Genomic DNA, 27403 nt, shown 5'->3' on the forward strand with positions numbered 1-27403 from the left:
ATTAGATGTCTGACGTCCTATTGAGAAGTTATTATAAAGAGTTTTCCTCCCACTTTTAAAAATGTGAGTGGCTTCAGGTAGACATGGCCAATTAGTTAGACATTTTCATTCTTTCAAATAGACAACCCAAGGTCATTCCCTGTTGGAAAATCTCCAGTCGTTACTAGTGAAATTGCTTTTAATTTGCAACCAGTCCCAATTTCTTGCTCTTGAATCTCTGAACGTCCTTTCAAGAACTTTAGAAAACCATCTAGGAAACGACTGAGCATAAGCTAGTAATATTGATAACTTTCTGAGGATAAAGAACCTCTCAAATTAGTCTTTTGTTAACTTTATTGAATAAATCCTTCAAGTAACTTAACCCACCCTTCCTATTGGCGGAAAGGTCCTCATAATTGAAAAAAATTATTCACAATAAAAATGTTGATACCCTTTGTAATAATTTGAAATTATACATTAAAAAATATACACAGTCCATAAACTCATACTGTTTCATGACTAACTGGTAACATGAAGTGTTCTGCAAATAAACTTTCTTTTTTTTTTTTTGCAAACAAACTTTTAAATGAGACAATGAATAGTTTTGCTTCAATAAAACACACCTCTAATAGCTTAAGGAGCTTGAATCGTAAACTTTATAACAAGCATAGGTAGGTTTTATTGACACTGAAATATGAATGCGCATTCTGACTTGGCTCCCGTTGTAATCTACAATCTGAAGACCAGCCAGCCTTTATGAAACACATGTTCAGTTAAAATTCAGATTTCATGCTCCCCTCATTATAGGATGCACAGCAGTTGTGATCTGTAAATAAACCACTCCCCTCCTACAAGAAAGACTCTGGGTTCTCTGAGGGAGCAGGAAGGTAACTCGCTGCTTGATGCAAAGTCATCTCTGCTAGTATCTCGTGGTATTTTATAACCTGAGGAGTTTCTAGCATCACCGTCCCTTCTCTGGCACGTGCATGCACACAACAGACTAGTGAGTATTTAAAAACCAAGTGAAACCTGAATGGTGTGAGCAACAGACATTTCTGCAACACATCATTATTTTTCCTCAGGGAATCAGAGAGGAACTGTTTTGCTTGAATCAGGGATTTGGCCAAACTCAGGCATCTATTTAAATGAATACTGAAAAACAAAGTCGTCAAGTTCTTCAAATAAATGTAAGAGAGGACAAAAGCAAAGATAAAAGAAAATTTCAGCATTGCAATATGTACAAAGTCAGAACCTCAAACCACATGTATAACAAACTCTCTGCTTCTGAGACTATTTACATTTGTAACTGAATAAAGATGCAGCGTTATGTGTTAACTGCTTTGAGAGGAAGACTCAAACGTATCTCTGACCTTTGTCAAAATTCCACTGTCTTACAAAATCAAGTGCTGATACACTGCTTTATTTGTTTTTATCGTTACTAGATGTTCACTCTAGTTTTTATTGAGCCTAGAAAAAGTGAAGTATTTACTTACTCTAGTGTTTAAAAAAAGGAGCTCCTAAGCCAAAGGATATTATTTAGTGAGCTATATGAAATAAAGTGATAAGAGAAAGAGACTTACGGGGAAAAAAAGCAACCTTACAGCAAAGAAAGGTGGAATCGGTGTGAGAGAGGCAAAGAAAGCGTAATGAAAAATGCATGACAACACTGTTTCTACCAGATCCACTAACAAAATGTTCTGCATATGACCAAACTTTTTTACTGAAGCATAGAACAATTTCAAAATAACATATTTTCACACTCACAAAGTCACCTGCTGTCTTCTAGGACATGCAAACCTGCTTTGGCTTCTGTCATCTAATTTACATTTGAAATTTTAAAATAATTAACAATATAACTGACAAGATATTTTGGTATACGTTTTTTAAAATTATTTCATAATTGGGATTTGGGATTGACATGTACACACTGCTATTATTTACAATAGATAACCAACAAGGACCTACTGTAAAAAACAAAACGAAGAATCTCCTGTTAGAAATGAGAAATATGAAAAAAAAAACCAAAACAATATAGACTTAAAAGTAAATTTTGGTCCTTGATTTGGTCCCTACTTTTGGTACAATCAGAAGAGCAATATGGATCTTCTGCAATAAAGAAAGGATTTTCTGCTACATGTTTAACAGTGTAAACATTTGAAACATGGTATTTTTTTAAGGTATTTTCTTTTCTTTTCTTTATTTTTTTTAAACATCTTTATTGGAGTATAATTGCTTTACAATGTGGTGCTTTTCTGCTTTATAACAAAGTGAATCAGCTATACATATACATATATCCCCATATCTCTTCCCTCTTGCATCTCCCTCCCCCCCACCCTCCCTATCCCACCCCTCTAGGTGGTCACAGAGCACCGAGCTGATCTCCCTGTGCTTTGCGGCTGCTTCCCACTAGCTATCTATTTTACATAGTAGTATATATAAGTCCATGGTAGTATATGTTAAGTCCATGCTGGGACGAAGTGAAACATGGTATTTTGATATTCATTGGTTTGTCAATGAGAGGGTTCATAATTTTGTTTTCTTTTGTTGTCCTGCACTGATCTACTATTTTGTTATATAAGTTTATTTCTAAACATCTATCGATTTCATATTCTTATAGACACAACAGAGAAGCTAATATGCCGGAGAAGTTGAGACTATGTGTATGAACTCAGCTCAACTTTCTGTCTCCATGGCATACATTTAGCTACATCTGTGCAGTTCCTCATTTTATCTCATTGGATAAGTTTTCCCTTATACTTGAGGCACATGACCTCAAGTATACTCATGTATACTCATGATGTTGAAGAATCCTGGCTTCTTCATTGTTTATTTTCTCTTTATTCTATCATTTTAAAATTTATATCTTGCTACTAATTCCTCCCCTTCCCCAGCCCCATGGTATATAAACATGCTTACTTCTCTCTCCGATTAAACAATCCTCCCTTGACTTTTGACACGACCTCATTCCTCCCTTTTTATGATTTTGTTCATGGAGAACAATAGTCTACATTCATAATATTAGGTTCATTGCATCCCATTCATTCCTCAAAACCTTGAGACTATTTCTGCCCCAGAACTTCACTAAAACTGGTATTATGAATGTCACCAGTGTGATCCTAAGTGTCAGTTTCAAAGAGCCTCCTTTTAATCGTCCTCTTTGGGTCGTACGAAAAAACCATACCTACTCCCTTATAGTATTCTCATCCTTTGGCTTTCATGACATTCATTCTTGTTCTTGTTCCGTGTACTTTCCTATTCAATGTGATTCCCAGTCTTTTCACATCATAAGGCACAGGGAAAATGGCAATATAGTATGGCACGCTGGGGTGAACAGATGAGAATGCATATGGCTGGGAGAGACAGGACCAACTTGGCCCTGCCTGGTTCCCCTGACGGTTGAAGGAGGATACCTTCTCAGCAATCTTGCAACCTATTTATAGCACAGCAGTGAATTCTCTCTACCCTGTAGGACATCTTCTCCCGAACTTCTGCCTGACATCTAAAATTCACCATGTCAAAGATCAATTCAATTTTTCCCCTTAATCTTGCTTCTGATTCTGTTTCCCTTTTGGGGGGAATGGCAGTAATTTCCACCAGATGACCTGGACGCCATCCTTGACTAGTCTTCTATCATCACACTCCCAAAGCAAACTTTTAAATCTTTCTTGTCTGATGTCTTACTGATCTCTCTTATAGACTCTAGAATAAGAAATTAACTTGGATATTCATTATAGTTTACCTGCTTTGTCTCATGATATTTCCATAGGTAGCCTTGATAAGAATATAATGGATATCATATAGTACATCCAAGAAGTCTTCACGGGTCACGGTTCTACTGATTCGAGGATCATCACCATAATATTTCCATTTTTTCTGTTAACAAGAAAAGAAACCACTTTGCCGAAACCGAGTGCAAATCCATTGGCATCCTGGTTGGTACCCAACAAGTAACCACCTTACCTCTGTCATTTCAATTTCATGTCTTGTCAACTGGCCAATTAGAGGAGCAGCCATATGCCTGATGATAATTCTCACATGACTAGGAGTCCCACCTCGAATGATGACTTGTGGGTTATACGTAGAGAAACCTGTCTCTTCCCGAGCCTCAAAATAGATTGTGTACTTGAGTTTGCCCCCATAGGCCATCAACTGATAAAACAGAATGAAGAATGATGAGTTAGATAAATCTCCAAATAGCATTATTCTAAAAACATGTTATTTTGTTCTCATGTGACTTCAAAGTTCTTGGCCTTACCTTCTTTCCTTCAAATTGTTCTGGAAGTTTCCAATAAAAAGGTTCCAAATGGAGATCTTGTCTCACCAGATCCATGTGTGCAACAATCTCTGGATGTTGAAAAATGATGCCTCTGGTAGTTGTGTGCTGCAGCGCCTCATCCACCAGGGGCAGAATGGTCTGCTCAGGCTTCAGAGTCACCTGCATGGGGTCAAAACACAGCAGGGGGCTGAGTTTAAGTCTTTGGAGGCCTCCTTTAAACTTAACCTCCCAAATTTACAAGCAGCTCATGCAACTCAATATCAGAAAAACAAACAACCCAATCCAAAAATGGGCAGAAGACCTAAAGAGACATTTCTCCAAAGAAGACACACAGCTTGCCAACAAACACATGAAAGGATGCTCAACATCACTAATCATTAGAGAAATGCAAATCAAAACTACAATGAGATACTACCTCACACCAGTCAGAATGGCCATCATCAAAAAATCTACAAACAATAAATGCTGGAGAGGGTGTGGAGAAAAGGGAACCCTCTTGCACTGTTGCTGGGAATGTAAATTGATACAGCCACTACGGAGAACAGTATGGAGGTTCCTTAAAAAACTAAAAATAGAATTACCGTACGACCCATCAGTCCCACTACTGGGCATATACCCTGAGAAAACCATAATTCAAAAAGAGTCATATACCACAATGTTCATTGAGGCTCTATTTACAACAGGCAGGACATGGAAGCAACCTAGGTGTCCATCGACAGATGAATGGATAAAGAAGATGTGGCACATATATACAATGGAATATTAGTCATAAAAAGAAATGAAATTGAGTTATTTGTAGTGACGTGGATGGACCTAGAGTCTGTCACACAGAGTGAAGTAAGTCAGAAAGAGAAAAACAAATACCATATGCTAACACATATATGTGGAATCTAAAAAAAAAAAAAAAAAAAAAAAGTGGTTCTGAAGAACCTAGGGGCAGGACAGGAATAAAGACGCAGACGTAGAGAATGGATTTGAGGACACAGGGAAGCTGGGACGAAGTGAGAGCGTGGCATGGACTTATATACACTACCAAATGTAAAATAGACAGTGGGAAGCAGCCGCATAGCACAGGGAGATCAGCTCGGTGCTCTGTGACCACCTAGAGGGGTGGGACAGGGAGGGTGGGAGGGAGATACAAGAGCGAGGAGATATGGGGATATATGTATATGTATAGCTGATTTACTTTGTTATAAAGCAGAAACTAACACACCATTGTAAAGCAATTATACTCTAATAAAGATGTTAAAGAAAAAGAGTTTTAGACTGCATGTCTATCTGCAGCCCCACCCCCTTCTGATGAAGTGTTCTCATGAGAAACAGAACTCGTGCACAATGAACAGGTAGGAGAGGGGATAAACCCTTCTGACTTATTTGCATAGTGAAATCCACAACATCTGTGAAAACTGGTCTTTTACACTAACAATAAGTAGAGTTTAAAAGTAGGAAGAGTTAAAGGAAAATTAAGGCAAAAATGAACTTTTTTCCACCCTAAAGAGTGATGATTCTCTAAGCCTGGTTGGACTAAATGCGCAAGTTCTGGTTTTCATTACTGCATGAACACACATCTATCTTCCCGCTCTGGTGCCGTTGCTCTTCAGAGGGCAGCTTCTTCCCATCCCCAAACATAACATTTCCCTCATAATGTTTTCCTTTTTCACTCGGCATCTATATTTCCTTATCCGCAATAAATGAACTCTTTTAAAGGCAGGATAAAAACGATATTTACTCCAACTGTCTAATGGCACACGGCCCCTCTACCCGTTCTAAACGTGCGCAGGGGAAAAGGTTACTTAAATGTTTTGCCATTTCCTCCTACCTCTCAGTGCCTGGCTAAAAGACGCCAGCAGGAGCTAACATTATACCATTACATGGCTCAGCAGTTCCTTACTCACCCACGTATGGATCAGTCCTTTTGCTTCAGAGCACTGAGTAGTGGCGCCGAAGCAATAGCAGCTGCTGCAGCCAAGTGGGTTCTTGGCCTCAAGTCCGAATTTGCCGAGCCGGCACCTGTCACAGCGGACGCCTTCCACATTCACCTGAAGAAAGATGAGAGATCCCCAGAGTTCATACGGTGACATGGTGAGAGAAATAAACTCAAGAATGAATAACAGGAGCACGTGTTAAAGACAATGAAACAAAAAATAAAAGAATGCTGAATATCAGACTCACGTCCCAAATAGCATATGTAGTTAATCTCTTTGTTAGCATGGCATGGGTCTAAAAAAATGCTTTATTTATAAATGCATGCATTACTAAGGATATTGTATATTGTTTTTTAAATTTAGGCAGCACATTTCCCATTATTCCACTGTGAGGAATATGAAAGAGTCATGAGAATTTTGAAAGCAAAATAAAAACATTGATTCCTAGACAGTGGTGTGATGCAAAGCTGTAAAAAACAGGCAATATGTTAAACGATCGATTTATATAATTATTATTGACTACTGTATATACACACATATAGCATGTATTAAGTATAATGTATAATCATAATTATAATATGTAATAATGCAGCATCATACTTTGTGCTTTGTCTAGGACTTTTAATGGCAGAACCTTCCATTTTCCTAAATTGTCAAGACTCTTAACAACCACTCCCTAGATTTCACCTTTCTGTTTCCTCTGACTCTCTTTGCACAGACTTTTTCTTGTAAAGATACTTCTGATACAGTCTTTACTGCATTTATCCTGGGACTGATTTTCCAGAAATATCTAAGGGAGAAAAAAATCCTTCTTAACCTTTTTTTTTTAAATAAATTTATTTTATTTTTATCTATTTTTGGCTGCGTTGGGTCTTTGTTGCTGCACGTGGGCTTTCTCTAGTTGCAGCGAGTGGGGGCTACTCTTCGTTGCAGTGCACGGGCTTCTCATTGTGGTGGCTTCTCTTGTTGCAGAGCACGGGCTCTAGGCTTGTGGGCTTCAGTAGTTGTGGCTCATGGGCTCTAGAGCGCAGGCTCAGTAGTTGTGGCTCGCGGGCTCTATAGCACAGGCTCAGCAGTTGTGGCACATGGGCTTAGTTGCTCCACGGCATGTGGGATCTTCCCGGACCAGGGCTCAAACCCATGTCCCCTGTGTTGGCAGGCGGATTCTTAACCAATGCACCACCAGGGAAGCCCTTCTTACCCTTTTTAATTGGCTGTTTTCCTATGTCATTTAACAATATTAATGAGGACTGAAATTTGCATATAGTCACTGTTTGTAATGTCACTGCTTATACGTGATGAAGTTTTACTGAACTTTCACAGCAGTAAATATATTTTTCAGTGTACAGTGATTGCGGATTAATTTGAGGAGAAATTTTTTTTTAAATCAACCTTATCATTTAGCTGTGATTTTCTCTGATGATGCTTAAGAGAACTTTTTTTTCTCTCCCACATTATTCTTGTTGAAGCAAAGTGAATATGTAAAGACAAACTGAACTTTACTGTCGAAAATATATCATTTATATGAGCTAGAAAAATATGTTGGGTTTTGGTTGAAAATCAGTTCTTAAAAATCAGTGCTAGGGCTTCCCTGGTGGCGCAGTGGTTGAGAGTCTGCCTGCTGATGCAGGGGACACGGGTTCGTGTCCCAGTCCGGGAAGATCCCACATGCCGCGGAGCGGCTGGGCCCGTGAGCCATGGCCGCTGAGCCTGCATGTCCGGAGCCTGTGCTCCACAATGGGAGAGGCCACAACAGTGAGAGGCCCGCGTACCGCAAAAAAAAAATCAGTGCTTATCTGTATGCTAGAAAAAAACTGTGTCTGGCAATGAATTTTCATTTGTCTGTCTGTTTGGCCTAATGATGCAGGAATAAATAACTGAATGAGGTTAAAGCTGAGCAATGGAAATAGAACTGAGTAAGGTTTTTCCTTACTGAATTTCGGCAGCACTTACCTTACAAGTACACTGCCCAGTCTTATCAGTACAGGAGCATTTTTTAGTCTCTAAATCACAGGTTGAGTCATCAGTCCCTGGCAAGAAGCAGTCACAGGGATTGCAGTGAGGGTAGCTCCAGTGGCCTCGATTGCACTCTGTACATTTTGCACCAGAGAATTTGGGACGACAGTTGCATTGCCCCGTGTTTAAATTGCACTGGAAATCCAAGGATCCCACCGAGCTGCAGTTACAAGGCTATGGAGGAGATAAAAACAGCAATGATTAACATCATTTCATGGGCAATATTTTTAAATTTTAATCCTAATGTTTCTTGCTTCCATTAAGCACATATTAATCATGTGTCTGTTACATGCTTTGTACTGTTCTAGTTCAGTCGCTTGGGAAACATCAGTGAACATAATGTTAAAATTGCTTCCTGCATTTACTAAAATATATGAGTGTCCAGAAACCATAAAGCTATTGAATAAGAAAGAAACTGTGTTTTCTCTGTCTTTGTGGTGAGCAGGAGTTAGGTGTAGGTTTTCTTCAAATACTTCTTACTTCAAAGATTGAACTTTAGACAAAGCCATTTTACCTTATCATTTCATTTTTATAGCATTTATTGTATAGAGACATACCTTACAATCTAATGTACATAAATATAAGTAAACACATAAATATAACACAGTGGAATAAGCATGATAAATAGGGAAAATGCAAAATGCTATGCTATGAGAACGTATAAAAAGCACCAAACCAGATGTGGGGAAGCCAGGGAGAATTTAGAGGAGAAGTGATATCTAGGATGTTGTGTTTTAGAGTTAGGTTTGCAGAAAAGCCCAATCTGAGGTGCTTTGCTGGTAACCTTTTTTCTTCTTCCTAGATATGCATAGGATTTTCTCTTTATATATGTAATTTGAAATTTTGCTAGAATTTTTTTTTTTAATGCTCATTCCAAACCTTTTATTTTAAACACTAAAAAAAAAAGGTAGGGGCTTCCCTACTGGAGCCTGTGCTCCGCAACGGGAGAGGCCACAACAGTGAGAGGCCCGCGTACCGCAAAAAAAAAAAAAAAAAAAAAAAAAGGTTTAAGCAATTAAAAAGTGATGAGACCATTAAAAAATTCCTATTGCTAGGGTGATGAGAGGCCCTTGGAAAATTTTAACCTATACAAACAAATAAGACTGGATTAAACACATTCCAGAGTATTGAAGCTATTAAGATTATTAGGCTGTGAAATATGCTGCCAAGGAAGTGCCAGATCCACCACCTCCTGAGACACTTAAAACTCAACTAACAAAACAGTACAAAATGCATTTCTGGGAAAAGGAAACTAGCACAGAAGGGGATCAAGCTACTAATTAAAGATATCTTTTTGTTTTCCTTCTGATATTCATGTTTAAGCAGCTACTTTTTTTTTTTAAGAGGGAGGAGATATGGGGTTATATGTATACATATAGCTGATTCACTTTTTTATAAAGCAGAAACTAATACACCATTGTAAAGCAATTATATTCCAAAAAAGATGTTAAAAAATTTTAAAAACATAAAAAATTAAAAAAAAAAATAAAATGATGCCAAGTTTTGCTAGAATTTTTAAAAGCTTGAGTCTTTTTAAAAATTAATTTACTGGAACATGGTGAGTTCTTTCAGTTTGAGAATAAAACTGTTCTTTAATTCAGTGCTATTTCTTCAAATTTGTTTTTGATTTTTACTTCTGTTCTAATTTATCAATATTCTTCTTCAGGATCACTTATAATTCTTAAAGTACATCATTTTTGTCTGTCTGCCAAATCAATAATATACTACTGTTTTCTGTAGTCGTTTCCCTATCTGCCTCTCAAATTTGTTCTTCATTTTGTCCTTTCCATTCTACACCATGAAAATTCTGTTGTATGCATATACCACCAATACTTATTTTAATTACACTGCTGCATTTTTAGCTTCTTTTCAATAATTTCTTTATCTCATCTCATCAGCAATCTTCAATTGCTGTTCATCCACATGTCTCTTCGTCTCCTATTGCTTAAGGCTCTCTGTTTCTGATTTACAGCTCATAGTTCCTTGCATTTTAATTAAAATTCAAGTGGATTTCTAAATGTTATTTAAGGTCTTGGAATACATCATTTTCACAGATCAGCTGTGCCAGTGATTACTCTGCTGCCTCTGAGCTCTAAACTCACTCCTCCTTGCCCTGCTTTGTGATATTGCAGTTAGACCCTGTGGACACCTCTCCCTGGCCAGGTAGCAGAACATTAGGCTTATTCATTAGAAGGCCATAGTGACGGAAAGACATTTCTGTTCTGGGTTCTGGGTCTTCATTACTATTGCCATCATTATTATTTAATTGTTTAGCATGGGAGCCCAGAGGCCCAGAAAGAATTCTAGCTATGCCATCAGGCCACTCTCTCCCCTAGGCTGCTTAGGTCTGCACACAAGCTCTGTCCACAACAGGCTGCTTCTAAGTAGCTCCAGCAGACCCATAACCTCCAGCAATGATGGGTAGCATCTACAGACCAACACTTGCCCACAAACTCTGGCAAGTTTTGTGTGTTATTATTATTGTTTGTGTTTTACCACCAGCAGGCTATGCATTCCTGTAGCAGCCACATTCTTTCCAACTATGTCTGAACCTAAGCCTTGTTGGGAGTGGGGGGCAGGGGGATGCCTTCCCCTAGCCCTTGGTTCCTTTATTGTCCACCACCCCTCACCCTGGAAGTAGTAGCTACTCTTTTGTACCTACTACTTCAGGACATTTTATATCCCTCTTTTATCCTTTTTACCGGTTAACAATTCTTTACATTCTACTTTCCCTGTTTAAACAACTAGTGTGGTTTCTGTCTCCCAAGTGAGTACCACCTGTCTCTGTGTCTGTGTTTGCCACCATACAGGCTTTGTACTTAGTCTATAACCTCTTTTTGGTGACTTTCTATTAATTATCCTTCTCAGATCTACAGCTCTGTGGCATACTCAGATGCATAACAACTTGCCAAATTTCCAGATCCAAGTCTGGCTGGATCTCACTTTACATTTCTCACACTTTCATTGCTCAGCTTAATTCTTATACCCACTACTACTAGGGCTATTCCTGCTTCTGCTCCTGCCAGCAGTTTACTTATGGGACAACACTTTCCAGGCTGTGATGTACAATCACCAGCTTTCCATCTATTATCTCTTCCCTGTCGAAATGTTTGGTGAAATATTTTCCCAGATTCTGATATTAAAATATCACCTGGCCTTATTTTTGGTGTCTTTCTGGTTCAGTATTTTTCTGTCTGCACTGCTATCCAGTAAAAAGGCCTGCAGTAGGGGATGCTCCTAAAAGGTATTTTAAACTCAAAGATCTTAAATGTGATTATGTATTATACTACAAACATGGCTATAGTTTCCAAAGCATAGAACAAACAACCGCCATCCCCCCAAGTAACTCGTCCTTATAGAACATCAGATGTAGAATGAGAATTCACAATAAGGATGACTGACTTATTCCTTTAAATAATTTTTCCTTGACTCATTTAAACAAAACTGACCATAATCAGAAAGAGAAAATTATATGTTATGGAAACTATAATCATGCAGTAACTTCAAAAATTGTTTTATGAGATAGAGATACTTAACTAAAATAGATGTCTTAGACTTTATTAACTAAAATAACTGTCTTTAGACTTTAACTAAAATATGAAATGTCTGCTACAAATTTATTATTATAAAACGAAAGCATTAATACTTAAAGACTAGTCAACAGTACAGATAGACATTGGGACCTTTCCAAATCAGGGAGTTTATTCAGGAAGTTATAGTAGAGAATAAAAGAGACCATTAACCATATGTTTAGACAGTACTATAGTCAACATGAAATGTAAATCATAATTAGATGTAATGTTTGTTTAGCAATAGAAGATTTATGCACTATTCCCCTGCTAGTGAAAGATGGTAGGCTTTGTATTCTAGTTCAATAAAAGCTCAGATGATGTGTGTGCTCACACCTCAGCACAGAGAAATTATCCATGACACAAAGAAATGAAAGCTATAAATCTCAAATCACTGTTCATTTAGATTATAATCATCCAAGATTTTTAAATAGTAGGATACATGCTTATAAATATTTCTGAGGGCTGTATGAATTTTTTTGTAATTATTCATAATTATGAAGTGTCTAGCTATTCAGAAATTTAGATTTTTAACAGTGGTTCAAAGTAATCAAAATATTTCGATCGACTTCAGTCAACATAATGTTTATTCAATGATCAGTAAATATGATGGAATCAAACATACAAATGCTTAAAAATAACTTGGTCTACATTCTATCCTGATTTACATCCTGAACATTAAGCATCAGCTTCAATTTCAGGAGTTTCATTAGAGTTTGGCCACATCATAGGATTTTGTAGATAACATGGAACCCTCTTAAGTTTATGTACAACTTATTCATGAGTCAAGCGATGGGGCAGATGCTTGGATTTGAGGTTGAAAATGCAAAATGTCAGTCATAGAAACTTAAAATGTTGTTCATACTCATCAAAAATCTTTGGAACTCTTGAGAAATTTTTGTTTTGTTTCCAAAAATGTAGCTCTATGGACCTTCAAACTTAATATTGCTATTGGCAATGGAAAAATGAGCATCCTGTCCAGTTTTAAATTTAATCACATGTCTAACTGAAGTCATGTATCTTCGCTTCCTTGAACAGTCACCAATACTCTTGTTTTCCTCTAGATCGGTGTATTCTAGACGAATGTATTCAGATATTTTATCATATATGTAAGAATGGTTACAGGGTCTACATGTGTGCTGACTCAGTAGAAAATAATAGTTTACATCTCTATAGGGTACTACCATGGAGTCAAACAGGCCACACTTGGTCATTATGTTCCAGTATTTCTCAGTCCAATGTGATCAACTGGAATGGCTCTCACTAATATCAAAAATGCCCTTATTTATTGTTCTTAAATTTAATGGACACAGTTCAGCCCTAATCTTACTTGACCTTTGTGTTGCACTAGGCACTAAAGAATATTCCTTCTTTTTAAACAGTTTTAGTTTTTAGAGCACTTACTGGTTTATCTCCTCCTCTTCTAATCTGGTAAACTATAAAACTAAAAACAAAACACATACAGAAATAAAAACCAAGAAATAACTGTTTTCAAACATTGGATAACAGGAAGCGAAGGACTGTGATTTTTGAGAGAAGGAAAACAAATGAGTTAGAACATAAAGGCAGTCTAGTCTGCAACCCAAAGAGGGGAAACCCAAATAAAGCCCCAAACTATAGCTGAATTGAGAAACAGCATAGAGTTTGGAGAAGCTGAGGCAATTAGAATTTATGGAAGACAAGTAGAATATGTGTCCCAAAAGAAGGAAGTTAGAGAGAAAATTCCAGAGATATGCAGAAGGGTTCCATTGAGTCGTTGGCTAAGTACTGATCTGTGCATGCATGGAATGAATTTCTACATGGTTCGAGAAAAAATAATTGGAAAGCCTGAGGCTGAAAAATTCCTAGGGTCCACAGAAAGCTTGGAATAATTCATATTCCCAATAGCCAGAGTGAACAGATAGTAATGCACTGGGTAGTGTTCTCAATGTATTTAGCACCTTAGTAGTAGGGCTAAGTGATTCCTAGATTAAAGGCTGCTCTGGACCTTCCCTAATAAAATTTAAAAGCAAGCATCAAAAGGATTCAAGTGATTGGTGAGTAACTAACCTGATAGCCAGGATAAAGTTCAACTCTCTTTAAAGGAATACAACAAAATCTAATGTGCAACAATGAAAAAATGTACAACATCTGGCATCCAAATAAAAATCACCAGTCACGCAAAGAAGCAAGAAAATATAGTTCATAACCAGGAAAAATAATCAACCAGTAAGCATGATCTTGAAATAAAACAAATGATGGAATTAGCAAAAAACTACCTTACAAAAACCAATATTTATAAATATTATAAATAAATATTCTCAAGGATAAATGAAAAATGTGAATATAAGGAGGAGAGAAATGAAAGATATAAAAAGATACAAAAGGAAATTTAAAGATGAAAGATACATATTTGAAATGAAAAAAGACTAGCAACTGGATTAACAACAGATTAGATACTACAGAAGAAAAAAAATCAGTGAATTTGAACACCTAACAATAGATACTAACAAAAATGAAGAATATAGAAAAAAGAAGAATAAACAGAATTTCAGTGAGCTGTGGGAAAATATCATGTGGTCCAACACATACATAATGAGTTCCAGAAGGAGACAATGGGGATGAAAAACAAACAAACAAAATTTTAAAGATATAATGGCTGGAAATTTTCCAACTTTGATGAAGTCTGCAATCCCACAGATTCAAGTCCAACTAACCCCCTGAGAAATGAATATAAGGTGACTACAAAAAGACAACATAATCAAATTGCTAAAAAACAGGATTTAGGATTATATACTCAGAAACAATAACTTTGAAAAATGAAGGAAACGTAGAGACTTCTTGGTAAAAAAAATTGAAAGAGTCATTGTCAGCAGACCTGAAATACTAGAAATAATAGAAATTTGGATGTATCCAAAGGAATAAAGAGCACTGGAATTGATATGCATATAGAAAAACAGAAAATAAGTTTTTTCTCCTTTTGAAAAAACAATTATTTAAATCAAAATCATAAGATTATATTGTGGGACATATAATATATAGAAGTAAAATATATGACAACAATAGCATAAAGATAAGAAAGAAAATTAGAGGTTTACCCTTGCAAGTTTCTTATGTTAAATGTAAAGTGTTAAAACATTACTTTAAGGTACATTATGAAAAGTTAAAGATGTATATCCCTAGAGACAAAAATATAAAATAAATAAGTAGAGATAAGAAGTCAAAGTGAATATAAAACGTAATTATAAAAAATTACTCAGTCCAAAGTGAGGTAGAAAAAGAAGAAAAATGAAGGTAAGAGCAGATAGGGCAAATATAAAGCAAATAGCAAAATGTAGACTTAACCCATTCAGACTGATAATTGCATTAAGTGGAAATGATTTAAATACTTGAATTAAGAGGCGGAAGCATTAAGATAAACATTAAACTATTTTTAAAAAGAGATGGAATAAATGATAATGTTTAAAAATGTATACGACCACAAAAACACCAATCAGAAGAAAGACAGAATAGCTATATGAATATGATAAAAAGTACACTTCAGAACAAGGAACATTATCATGGATAAACAGGGATGCTTCATAATGATAAAGGCATCAACTTTTCAAAAAGGTAGATTCATCTTAAATGAGCATACACCTAATATCACTGCTACAAAATACATGAATCAAAACCCGAGAGAACTGAAAGAAGAAATAGATCACAGGTATAGCTCAACACCCTCAGGTATTGAGAAAACATGCAGACATAAAAATCATTAAAGATAATTGACTTTTATAGAAGATTTTATCCAATGGTGCCAAAACATAACACACCTTGTTTTCAAAGACACATGTTAATCAAAATGGATACAATTCTGAGACAAAAAACAAATCTCTATGTATTCAAAAGGACTAAAAAATACAAATTACGTTTTCAGACCAATACAGAACTAGATGACAATAACAGAAAGAGATCTTGAAAACTCCCAAATATTTGCAAATTAAAGAACATACTTTTAAATAATCATTGGATTAAAAATAAAATAAGTAAGAATATTTTAAACAATGAAAATTGAGACACAACATATCAAAATGTATGGGATACAATTAAAGTAGTGCCTGGAAGGAAATTTATAATATGAATTGCTTATATTAGTAAAGAAGAAAGATCTCAAGTCAATAATCTAAGTTTTCACCTTAAGAAACATGAAACGCAAGGGCAAATTAACTTCAAAGTAAGAAAAAAAAAGGGACGTTAAAATAAACCTTTGAAAACATTCCTCCATTCAGTTCATTTAATATGTTATCAAATTTATTGTTTTAAGTTGTTCAGATTATTCCCATATTACTCTTTTAATGTCTATAGGATCTATAGTTATGTCCCCTTCTTTATTCATCATTTTATTTGTTTCTTCTCTCTTTTTTTCTTGTTCAACCTTCTTAGAGTATTGTCAACTTTATTAACCTTTCCAAAGAATCAGTTTTGGGTTTCACCGACTTTTTTCTAGAGTATTTTTATTTTCTATTTCATTGATTATGTAAACGCTTCAGAAATTATGTGATGGGAATACTTCCCAATCTATTTCATGAGGCTAGCGGTACCCCAATACCAAAACTGGAAAACAACACTACGAAAAATATAAACCAATATTCCTTATGAATGTAGATCCAAAAACCATTTACAAAATGCTAGCAAACATAATCTAAAATAATTCTAAAAGAATAATTCCCCATGATCAAGCAGGGTTTATCTGAGGATTACAAAGTTGGATCAACATTTGAAAATCAATCAATATGATTCACCATATTAAGAGCTTAAAAAGAAAAATCATATGACCATCTCAATAGCTGCAGAAATTCATTTGACAAAATTGAACACACATTCCTGATAAAAGTTCTTAGCAACCTAGGAACATGAGAGACATCCTAAAACTGATAAAGAGCATCTGTAAGTAAAATATAGCTAACATCACTCTTAATTTTGTTTTAATTATAAAAGACTGAATGCTTTCTACTTAACATAAGGAATGAGGCAAAGATGTTTGCTCCAACTTCTTCTGGTCAACAATTTACTGTAGTAGGTCAGGAAAATGAAATAAAACTTATATGGATTGGAGAGGAAGAAGTAAGACTCAATTTGCAGATGACACTATTGTCTAGATAAAAAATCCTAATGAATCTACCAAAAAGCAAGTAAAACTAATAAGCTTAGGAAGATTGCAGGATAGAAGGTTAACGTATAAAAATAATTGTATTTTTCTGTTGTAGTAACAAACAATTGGAAACTGAAATGGAACAAATAATAGCATTTGCATCAAAAATATGAAATACAACAGTAAATTTAATGATGCGCATGCAAGTCTTGCACACCAAAACCTATAAAATATTGTTGAGGAAAATGATAAAGACTCAACTAAATGGAAAGTTATGCCATGTTCATACACTGGAAGATCTGATGTTCTTAAAATGTCAATTTTTCCCAAATTGACCTGTAGATTTAACATAATCCCAATGAAATCTTAGCAGGCTTTTTAGAAAGAAATTGGCAAGCTGAGTTGTCAATTTATATGGAAATGCACAGGATTCAATGTAACCAATTGGTATGGGAAATGATGAACAAGGTTGGAGAGCTTATACCACCTAATTTCATTCCTTGCTAGAAAGCTACAGTGATCAAGACAGTGTGCTGTCAGCATAAAGATAGACATAAATCAATGAAACAGAATAGAGTCCAGAAATGTGTGAACACATATATGGTCAGTTTATTCTGACAAAGGAATCAAAGTAATTCAATGGGGAAAATAAGATAGCCTTTTCAACAGTTGGTGTTGGAAAAATTGGACATCCAGAAAAAAAGTGAATTTTGACCTTTACTTTACACCGTATATAAAAATTAATATTGAAAATTGAACATGGACCCAAATTTAAGACATAAAACTGTAAAACTTCTTGAAGAAAACACAGGAGAGATACTTTAGACCTTTAAGAAATATAAATTGACTTCCTAGATGGACCATAAAATGCATGAACCATGAAAGAAAAAGATAATAAACTAATTTTTATAAAAATTAAAGATACTTAGAGGAATTGAAAAGCAAGTCATATACTAGGAGAAAACAGTTGCAGAACTAGATGTATTAAAGGGCTAGTATCCTGAATATATAAAGAACTCTTTCAACTTATTACTAAGTAAACAAACAACCCCAAATAAAAATAGGCAAAAGATTTAAATAGGCACCCAGAACATATATAACTGTCAAAAACCCAAAATTATTCCTAATATCATTGGACAAAAAATAAAGAAATGCAAATATATGAATACACACCGAATTGAATGCTTAAAATAAAAAAAAAGACTTAGAATCTTGAGTACGGGCAGGGATGTGGAGCGTTCTTGTGAAGAGGAATGAAAATGTGTCTACACACTTGCTTTTGACATTTATACACTAATGGTCACAGCAAAATTATTCATAATAGGACCAAACTGGAAATGACCCAAGTCATGGCATATCATAAAATGAAAACTTACTAAACAAGAAAAAAGAACTACTGATAAAATATAACAGATGGATGAATTACAAAAGCATTATACTAAGTAGAGGAAGCCAAACTAAAAATAATCCCCCAAAACAAACAAAAAAGCCCTCCAAACAACAACATGGAATATGACTATATTTATGTGAGTTTGTAGAAATGGCAAAACTACAGTGATAGAATGAAAAGAGTAGTTTCCTGGTGCTGATTGGGGGCGAGGGGGAGGGGAAGTAGACTGCAATGGAGCACAAGGGTTGGTTATACAACTGTAATCATTGATCAAAACTCATCACTTTAAATAGGTGAATTGTATTTTATTTAATTAAAGTCTCACAAAAAGCTGACAAAAAACCCCGAACTCATCACTTTTCCTTTTTGAACTTGCATCTCCTCCTATAATCCCTCTAGCAGTAAATGATACGATCACCTGTTGCAAAGCAAAACCTGGCAGGCATCCCTACGCCTTCTCTTTCTTACCCCCTAAATACATGAGTTCAGCAGGCCATATCAGTCTAGGAGTTCTATAACTTAGCTTGCCGCCTAAATGCTAGTGGATAATTGACTGGGGCCAAAACCTCTGTCAACTCTCACCAACATTTCTGCAAAGGCCTTCCAAGCAGCCTTCTACCCTGAGGCTGTACAGATTTCTCTAAATCTGAGTCCGGTCATACCACTTTCTATGGTCCACTCATGAAAAAAAAAAAATGGGTAGTTTTCTAAGCTAAAGGTTGTTTATATGACTCTTCAGAATCCTCTCTCCTACTCCCTGAAAACTGACACCTAGGTATAAGTTGGGAGAAATTCTTATGGATTTTTGGCAAATTCTTTTAATTTGTTCTTAATTTCCTTGTACTTTGCAGATAGATTCATTGTGTGTAGGTATGAAGTTACAGATGTTTCCGGTTTCATTTTAGAATTTTTGGTTCTTTTTCCTCCTTTTTTTTTTGTAAGTATCATGGATGAAGCTGCATAAATGTATATTTACTTTATCATCTTTCCCACAAGTAAAAGGTAAGATACTGATCAATACCTGCAAGCATGCTATAGTGATAGTTCTGTACTGTTTTGTAATATAATATTGACTTTTGAAATGCCAGACTACTGAGGTCTACCAAAATAGAAATCCTTAAAAGACATTATGAGATGAAATAAAGCAATTCACTCACCTTACAACCAGTGGTAATGCTGTGGCCCCAGGTGTTAGGTACACATTTAGAACATTTCTCTCCAATGGTATTGGGTGGGCAAATGCATCGACCAGTCTTTGGGTCACAATTATTACCCAGATGGGAACAGTCACAAGCTTCACAGGTGAAAGGATAAAAAAGAAAAAAATAATTTGATATAAAGTGTTTGTGTTGTTTTTTTTTGCGATTTGTGTCATCTTATTTGGTTAAAGATCCTTGAAAATGACTCACCTCATTCATCTTTTATATTATAGTACAGTGTATTTCAGAGGCGTTGTTCAATAAATATATACTGAATTTCATTTAATAATTTTAAAGGGTAAAACATTTTTGCTTTTCGATTAAGGAGAAAAAGAACCAATGTATCAGATTCCCTGTTAACTCTATTCCCTTATATCTAGATACTATCAAGGTTACAATTCTGTTTCTATATTTATTTTAAGTTCATAACTAATGTTTCTGTGCTGTATAGATTAATATTTCCTTCCTGTTGACTCAGATTTGCAATAAAAACAATAAGCTTAATAAGCTTCCTAAATTCAGTATATCGTACATTTAATTAAAATGACATCAGGATATTTCAGTTGTGCAAATATTTTTTAAATAGTTGAACTACAGAAATATATTTACATATAAAAATATTTTTGAGTTTCATTTACCACCTGCATTATTTCTTTTCAATGGATTTTTCATTTTCCTAGCTATGACACTATATATGAAGAGTGCAAACATCCCTATCCATTGCACTTTCTCAAAGAATGCAAAAATAAGATCTGACGGAAAAAAAAAAGATTTGAGAAGATCTTCAAAGCCATTCAAGACAAGGAGTGCATGACACTTATTAGCTATAGTTGACTCAGTTGCTGAGTATACCTTAGTGCAGCATTTCAAATCAAAGAAGTGAAAGAGAAAAATACCATCAAATACTCAGATTCAAACAGAAGACTAATGTTATGAGAAATCTTTAATTAGTTATATGATGATGAAATCTTTTTAAAAATACATTTAGTTTATTTGATTAAGTTCACTTTTCAAGGGATCACAATTATCATTGCTCACAGCATTCTATCCCGCTGTGAAAAATGTGTAGCACGATGCTTGACATGTTAGCTGTTGTTTTTATTATTGTTGTTGTTGCTAATTTTAAGCCAAAGGATTTATTTTATATATACCCTTTATTAAGAAGAAAAATATTTTCACATTATGTTTAAACTTATGTGCTAAAGAATGTCTTGGGACAGTTACAATCTACTTGCAAGTAGAAATTCTCTAAGTAGTTCTTCAATGGAAGCACAACACTGAATAGGAAGACTTGAGTAATTAGCTAGTTTTCCCTACCAAAACAGAATGTTTATCACAATTGATAATACTAATAAACAAAAATGATGATGATGAACACTTACATAGCACTTTTAGTGCCAGGCATTTCTCTGAATCTTTTATAGCCATTAACTCAACTAATTCTTACAAAACCCCAGTGAGGTAGATACTATTATTTTCCTGACTTAATAGATGAATTTTGCAGAGGGACAGTGAGGCCAGGTCACTCAGTCAAGGTCATATAACTAGTTGCTGGTGGAGTCACTAAACAAATCCAAGCTCTTTGGTGAGAGTCATGCTCTCAACCATAATGCTACCCTGCCTGTCCTGTGCTATATTTTTTTCTGTTCCGCTTCTCCAGGTTCGAATGCTACTACGTTTGCATTTCTAAAATGTTATCACTGTTTCATAATTTAAAATAATTTTTTTTGTATTTATAATTTCTGGTAGTGGATATATTTGAATGTGTAGTACTTTTTCATCAATTCAGATTCAGTGAAAATGCTAGTGAGAGTTGTGTTTATAAAGAACAGAGTATATTTTAAAATGCAGCTCTATAAAGTTTTTAGTATATACAGATATTGCCTTAGAGATCATACATAGATTCTTAGAGGATCTGTAATTATAATATTCAGAATAACTTATAATGGCTGAATTTATGATAAAACCTGTACACATCAGAAGTGGTTGAGAATATCTGAAAGGTACTGGCTTTTAAAAGAACTTTAAATATTATTCCTGCCACTTCTCACATAAATTTGCTACAGCAGTCAATAACAGTATCTTAAAATCTTGCCATGTATTTATTATGGTGCTGTGAGTGTAAGAGTACCATCAATGTTGCATCAGTGAGTTTAGTAAACAAGGGTAATATTCAACCTAGTGACTGTTGGAATAGGGGTCAATTCCAACTTAGTGGCATAAAATTAAGGCAAATGTTCAATCTTTACTTTCATCTGTAGTGTGCTAATTCCTATTTTCTTCATTCAGGATCTGTAGGAAGGCTGTGGCCGGACATAGGAGAACACTGCTCGAGGGAGCCATGGTTAAAAAACCTGGCTTGCAATTTCTCAGGAACTGACAGATATCTAGAGCCAATCTATTTCTGTCTCAGAACATCACAGTTTTCAAGGCACCTGAAAGTAGATGAAAACATTTTTTTTTTGGTACCAGAGAAAGATATTAACTTCCTTGATCCTTGTACCAATTTTGCAATAGGAAGAGTAAAAGTTGAACTGTATTAGCCTGCGAGTAATGTTTAAACTAAGGTAACACTGGCACCAGAAAAACTGAACATCTGACTTTCAAGCTGCAGTAGCCTTTGAGCGACTGGCTGAATAGAGGTCACAGAAGGGGAGGGAGACAGCAGAACTGGGACCTGATGATGGAGTTTTATTGCAAGCACAGTTATTTATAGGGCAGTGTTTCAAACTGCAATGTATTTCATCTAATTTATTAAAAAATATATATATATATGTTAGGTTAAATATTATTTGCATTATATATCAATACTTGCTTGTTGTCAAAGTGTATTTCCCTTAACTTCTGGGAACCTTGCAGAACCAACTGTTCCAAATGCTTAAACACCAAAAGCAGATTCATGAATGCATGGAGCTTAGTCTCATTTACAGACCTGTGCATCCTCCTTCTTGAAAGTTGAAATAGCCGTGGGCACAGCGATCACATTTCTTTCCTGTTACTCCGGGCTGGCACCAACATTGACCACTCTCTTCGCAGTCAAATGATTTAGACCCAAAGGAATTGCAGTTGCAGGGAATACACCCCCTTGCTGATTGGAGGCCGAAGGTTTCAGGCTGGCATAGAAGAGGAAAGAGAAAAATTACATTTAAATCAATTAATTCACAATGGCACAAGATGCACAGTAAGATCAGGTGGGAAAAGAGGAGCCTGGGGTTATCCAGGTTCTTCAGTGATGTTATGACAACTGGGCTGTCATTTAATCTAATGGACCTTTTCTATAATGTCCGAGAGAAAAGTTCAATTACTTTGAAATTCTATCGAGATTATTGGAAGAATTAGGGCACTATTATTGTCTGTTATGTTTTCACCAGCGTTTCCCTACACCTCTCAAGATTCTAATGGAAATGTGGAAATAAGCGAGGGTGGCATTTCTATTTAATTAAAAATTTTTCTTGTTTTATTCCTAATAATCTGAATTGATTATTTTCAGATCTTATTAAGTCCTTTTACTTGGTAAATATGTTTTCAATATTATTGGCCAGCAGCCTAAAGTTAAAATAAATCTTTTTTTCCCTCTTATATTTGATGTAATTTTTGTCGTATATCCATAAATACTTCTAATCATCACAATAGGGCTCACATTATAAATATAACTCTTAGGTTACGCCTATAGTGACAAAATAAGTGGTTTGACTGATATCTAGTTTGTTGGGTTTCATTCTAACAATCAAAACTGATTTGTGAGATCACATATCAAAGCACCAGATTAGGTTGAAAAAGGGAAACTTTCATCCTCTTATGAGTGATTCATATGCATATCTCTTATCCATTTATAACAAATAACCTTCCATGGTCAAGCATGACTAGCTTTGGCTGACTTTCTGGAAATACATGTTATCAGACCTAGAGTGACTATGTTAGAAAATGCTGATGGATTAAAAATCACTCCTACCAGAAAAATGAAAAGCACATATCCTACTTAAAGTATGTCAGTGCTGTCTTTTAAATAGAAGTTTGTCATATTATTATGATATTTTTATCTGGAAACTTAGTCTCAGTAATTACTTCTTTGTAAAACTAATTCCTATTTTGGAAAATTAGACTTAATAATTACTTCTTGGAAAAAATAAATCTTGCTATTTAATGTGAGCCACCCAAAGAGAAACGAAGAAGACTCATTATGTATTTTTGCCATTATTGTTAACAATATTAAAAATAAGTCCTAGAAAACAAAATCACACTGAAAATTAGTTTCTTAAAATGACTGTTGCTAGGAATAGTTTTGTTTTTTAAATCTAAAATGGGTTATGTTTGATAATCATTTTAATCTTTATATTTCCTGCTGACTTTATTTTTATTTCTAGTTTTATTTCAGCTTTCACTATATAATTAAAGACGGAAGTGTGCATCACTTCTAACAAATGACCTAACACTTGATTTGGAAGTTAAATTAAGTTATGAGAAAAAATGAAAACATATAGTATGTTTATTCATAAAAAGCAATTCAATGTATCCTTCTAATACGTAATCAGAAATTAAGAAAATGGTTAAAGTACAAGCATGCCCATTACAATATTATTTATCATAGTGAGTAACTGTAGAGGCACTTAAATGTTCAATATTAGAGAAAAAGTTGAATAAATTAAATTCTGATACATTCATGTCATGAAATATATGCAATCATTAAAATCCTGTTTTGAAGCAGTTTTAATGATATGAATATACATAGAATATAGCATTAAGTAAAATTTTAAAAAGCAGAATACAAAATTATGTACACACTATAATTCTAATTACATATCTGTAAAGATACACATACCATTCAGACACACACTGATAGAAACATACATACATAGAAATAAAAGACTAGAACATTATATATTAAAATTTTTAAAAAAGTTGTACTTCGCATTTGTCCTTATTTCCTAAATTTTCTTGACTTAGAATGTGAATTGTAGAGATAGTACTTTACATTCATCTTTATTTCTTAAGTTTGCTTTACTTAGAGTATCTATCTTTAATGCATAAATCAATAAAATATTAAATAAACTTTCAAATCATTAGTTATTTTAAAAATTCCAAAGTTGATTATATGAAGAAATATATGAGAATGTCCCTATCATACTTTTCTAATATTTAACTAATGTAATTTTAAAGCCTAGGTTATACCAAAACAAATACAAAATTTCAGTAATAAAATTTTAATAAATCGGTGATCAAAAATTTATTTCACAGACCAGGGAAAACCCTGTAGTAAACAACTTTAAGGAACAAATATTCCTAGTCAGTAATTGAGATTAATGAGGTAAAACATATATGGAAGAAAGTGCCTGCCTAGTCTCAGTGGAGAGTTTGATGAGCTCCCATAAATTATTCTCATTTGGGGTAATAATAAAAACTATCACTTACGTATTGTACTTGCTATGTACCAAGCACTGTTCTAAAGCCCTTTAAAAATATGAATTCATTCAAAATCTCAAGGCAATCCTGGAAGATAGTTATTAGCATCAACTTTTTACAGAGTGGTGAAACCGAGGCATAGAAAGGTCAAGTAATTTGGTTACCAGCTAACCAATTGCGGAGTCAGCCAAATCAACTAGACCGGCTTCAGAGTCTGTGCTCTTAACTCTCACATATACTGCCTCAAAGGAAAAATGGTCTCAGGACAAAACACCACTCCATCATACATCAGTGCTGTAGGATATGTAGGAAAAGGGCATGCATCAGGGTTAAAATTCTGTTAAATTTATATTTTGGAGACATACTGATCAGTTATTGTCCTTTTCTTTCACTTTAAATGTATGCATTTATTTCTGAAAAACATAATCTCTTTTAAAGCTTTCTTCATTTAATAACAATAGTAATAATAACAGTATAATACCTAACATTTACTGAGAACTCTTCAGATGTGTGTCTTATGCACTCTTCTCATGACACCTGGAAACAGCCATGGAGGTGCCTGGATAGATCTCCCTGCAAGAGAGCCTGCAGTGGGAGTGTTGCTGATTGACAAGCCCCAGCTTCCACTCTTTTGGATCTAGTGGAGGAGCTCACAGCAAGTCACGCTTCTCCATGTCAATGACTGGTACACTGAAGTACTAGAATCTTCCTGCCCAATCCAAGATTCCTCCAATGGGCAAATTTTGCTGGGGCACTCCCTACCGGCCAGGCTAAGAATTTGAGATTTGGGCAGAATGCACCCAATGAGACTTTCCTACTCAATATTTCCTTCCCTCTCTCCTTTCACATGGTCAGACCCGCATTTCAGTAGAAGGCTCCCTGCATACTGCTCTCTCCTCCATCATCCTTCACTGGAGTTTTCCCCCAGTAAATCTCTTGGCATTTGCTCCTTGGAGGATCTGAGCCAACACAAACCCTATGAAGTAGGTCCTACTATAGACGAAAAAGCTGAATTACAGAAAGATTTAAGAAACTCTTTTACAGTTTACAGGCAGTGTTGGAGTTGGGATTTGATCTGAGGCAGTCTGATATCAAAAGTAGTTTTTCTAAAATGTCAATAAAGAGCCAAGAAATAAAACCATAAATTTGTTCTTCTTCCTCCCCGCCTTCCTCCTACTCCATCTTCCTTTTCTATCCCCTACCCTTAGTTCTCCTGAGCTCTGATTCTACACTGGCAAGTCCTGTCTCCTGGTACTTTGCAACTTGGCCTTGGACCTATTCTTCCCTCCTTCCTCCTCTCTTCCTTTCTCCCCTCTCCCTTCCTAACTTCCTTCCTCCCAACATTTGTTTTGTTTTGCCCTGTGAGAAGGGGGACCAAACTTTTGTAGTAGAAGACATGCTAACTTACTTTGTGTATGTTGTACATTTATAGTGTGTGAAAGTGCATTTCTTGTGTTTGTTGTATACGTGAACAAAATTGTAATGTGGAAATGTAACAAAATCATTAATTATGATGAAAGGTCAACCCAATGTCAGATCAATGGGCTAGGTTTTCTTGGCTAGATCTCACTTTCTTTGTTAGATTTCCCTTCATTTATTCATTCGTGTGTTCCCTTCATTTGCTCCAAATGATGCCCGAGGTTCCTTCCCCTTCTAAGATTATAGGTTCCTACCAATAAATTTTTCTTTGTTTTCTACATATCCATGATCAATTGAAACTTTTATGAACATATGAACTTGAATAGGCTTTAAAAAAGATATTGATTAAAAAAAAGATATCGATAGCTATTTTTAAAAGGCAAGACTTCAATCAGGAATTGTCTAGTTTTCGCATTTGCAATTTGCACACTTAGCAACCTTTATTTGGTAAAATGGCACCAGAGCAGGTCAGCAGCAGCACATGGAACACAACATGCTGAGGCACGAGCCATGCAGCGCCTCTGGGATTACCGGAGCTGGGGGTCGATAGGCTCCCCGAGGACATCCACTGGAGCTGCTGACACCCCACCTCTGGGGAGACCCCAGCACTGGCTGCGCTCTCTGTGGCTGCTCCATCTGTCGGTGCACCTGCCTGCTGAGGGTGCATTGTTTCCCTACGAAGGCTGATTTACAGACACATCTTCCTGTGATATCACACTGTGGTGTCACAGAGCCAATGGGATTGCAGCCACAGGACACACAGAATCGCTTCTCTGGGTCCCACCACATAGTGGGCTTTAAAGGTCAACAGAAAAATAAAACAAAAACAACAAAAAAAGAGCACATAATGTTATTCAAGAGATAGAAGCAAATGACATTTCCAAACTTCCTACAGACGGCCGGTTTGACACCTGAGAAATGCTTGGTTCTGCTTAACAGTGTTTATCACCAAAAAATTACATATATATATGAAGGAGACAGTGCAAATCCATGTCCTCTTATGGAGGAATCTCAGGTGCTCACCATACGGAAGGCAGGGCAGTACGTGCAGGAACAGAGAGCAACATATTTTGATTTTTGTTTCATTTTAGCAAAATGGTATCAAAAAAATATATTG

The 27403-nt window shown here is 35.4% G+C and overlaps 1 protein-coding gene across 1 annotated transcript in view; it reads right to left on the reverse strand.

The window, feature by feature from the left end:
* Window positions 1–27403, reverse strand: part of LAMA2 (laminin subunit alpha 2) — a 450165-nt gene that overhangs the window by 184337 nt on the left and 238425 nt on the right. Inside the window, exons 21-27 of the mRNA XM_065888629.1 lie at window positions 22400–22580; window positions 19426–19562; window positions 8134–8370; window positions 6151–6294; window positions 4235–4414; window positions 3940–4128; window positions 3719–3852 (exon numbers count right to left, since the gene is read on the reverse strand). Coding sequence (XP_065744701.1) covers window positions 3719–3852; window positions 3940–4128; window positions 4235–4414; window positions 6151–6294; window positions 8134–8370; window positions 19426–19562; window positions 22400–22580 — 1202 coding nt within the window. The remainder of the gene's footprint in view (window positions 1–3718; window positions 3853–3939; window positions 4129–4234; window positions 4415–6150; window positions 6295–8133; window positions 8371–19425; window positions 19563–22399; window positions 22581–27403) is intronic.

The sequence above is a fragment of the Phocoena phocoena genome, chromosome 12 (genome assembly GCF_963924675.1).
Source record: "Phocoena phocoena chromosome 12, mPhoPho1.1, whole genome shotgun sequence".
In the NCBI taxonomy this organism is placed as follows: Eukaryota; Metazoa; Chordata; class Mammalia; order Artiodactyla; family Phocoenidae; genus Phocoena; species Phocoena phocoena.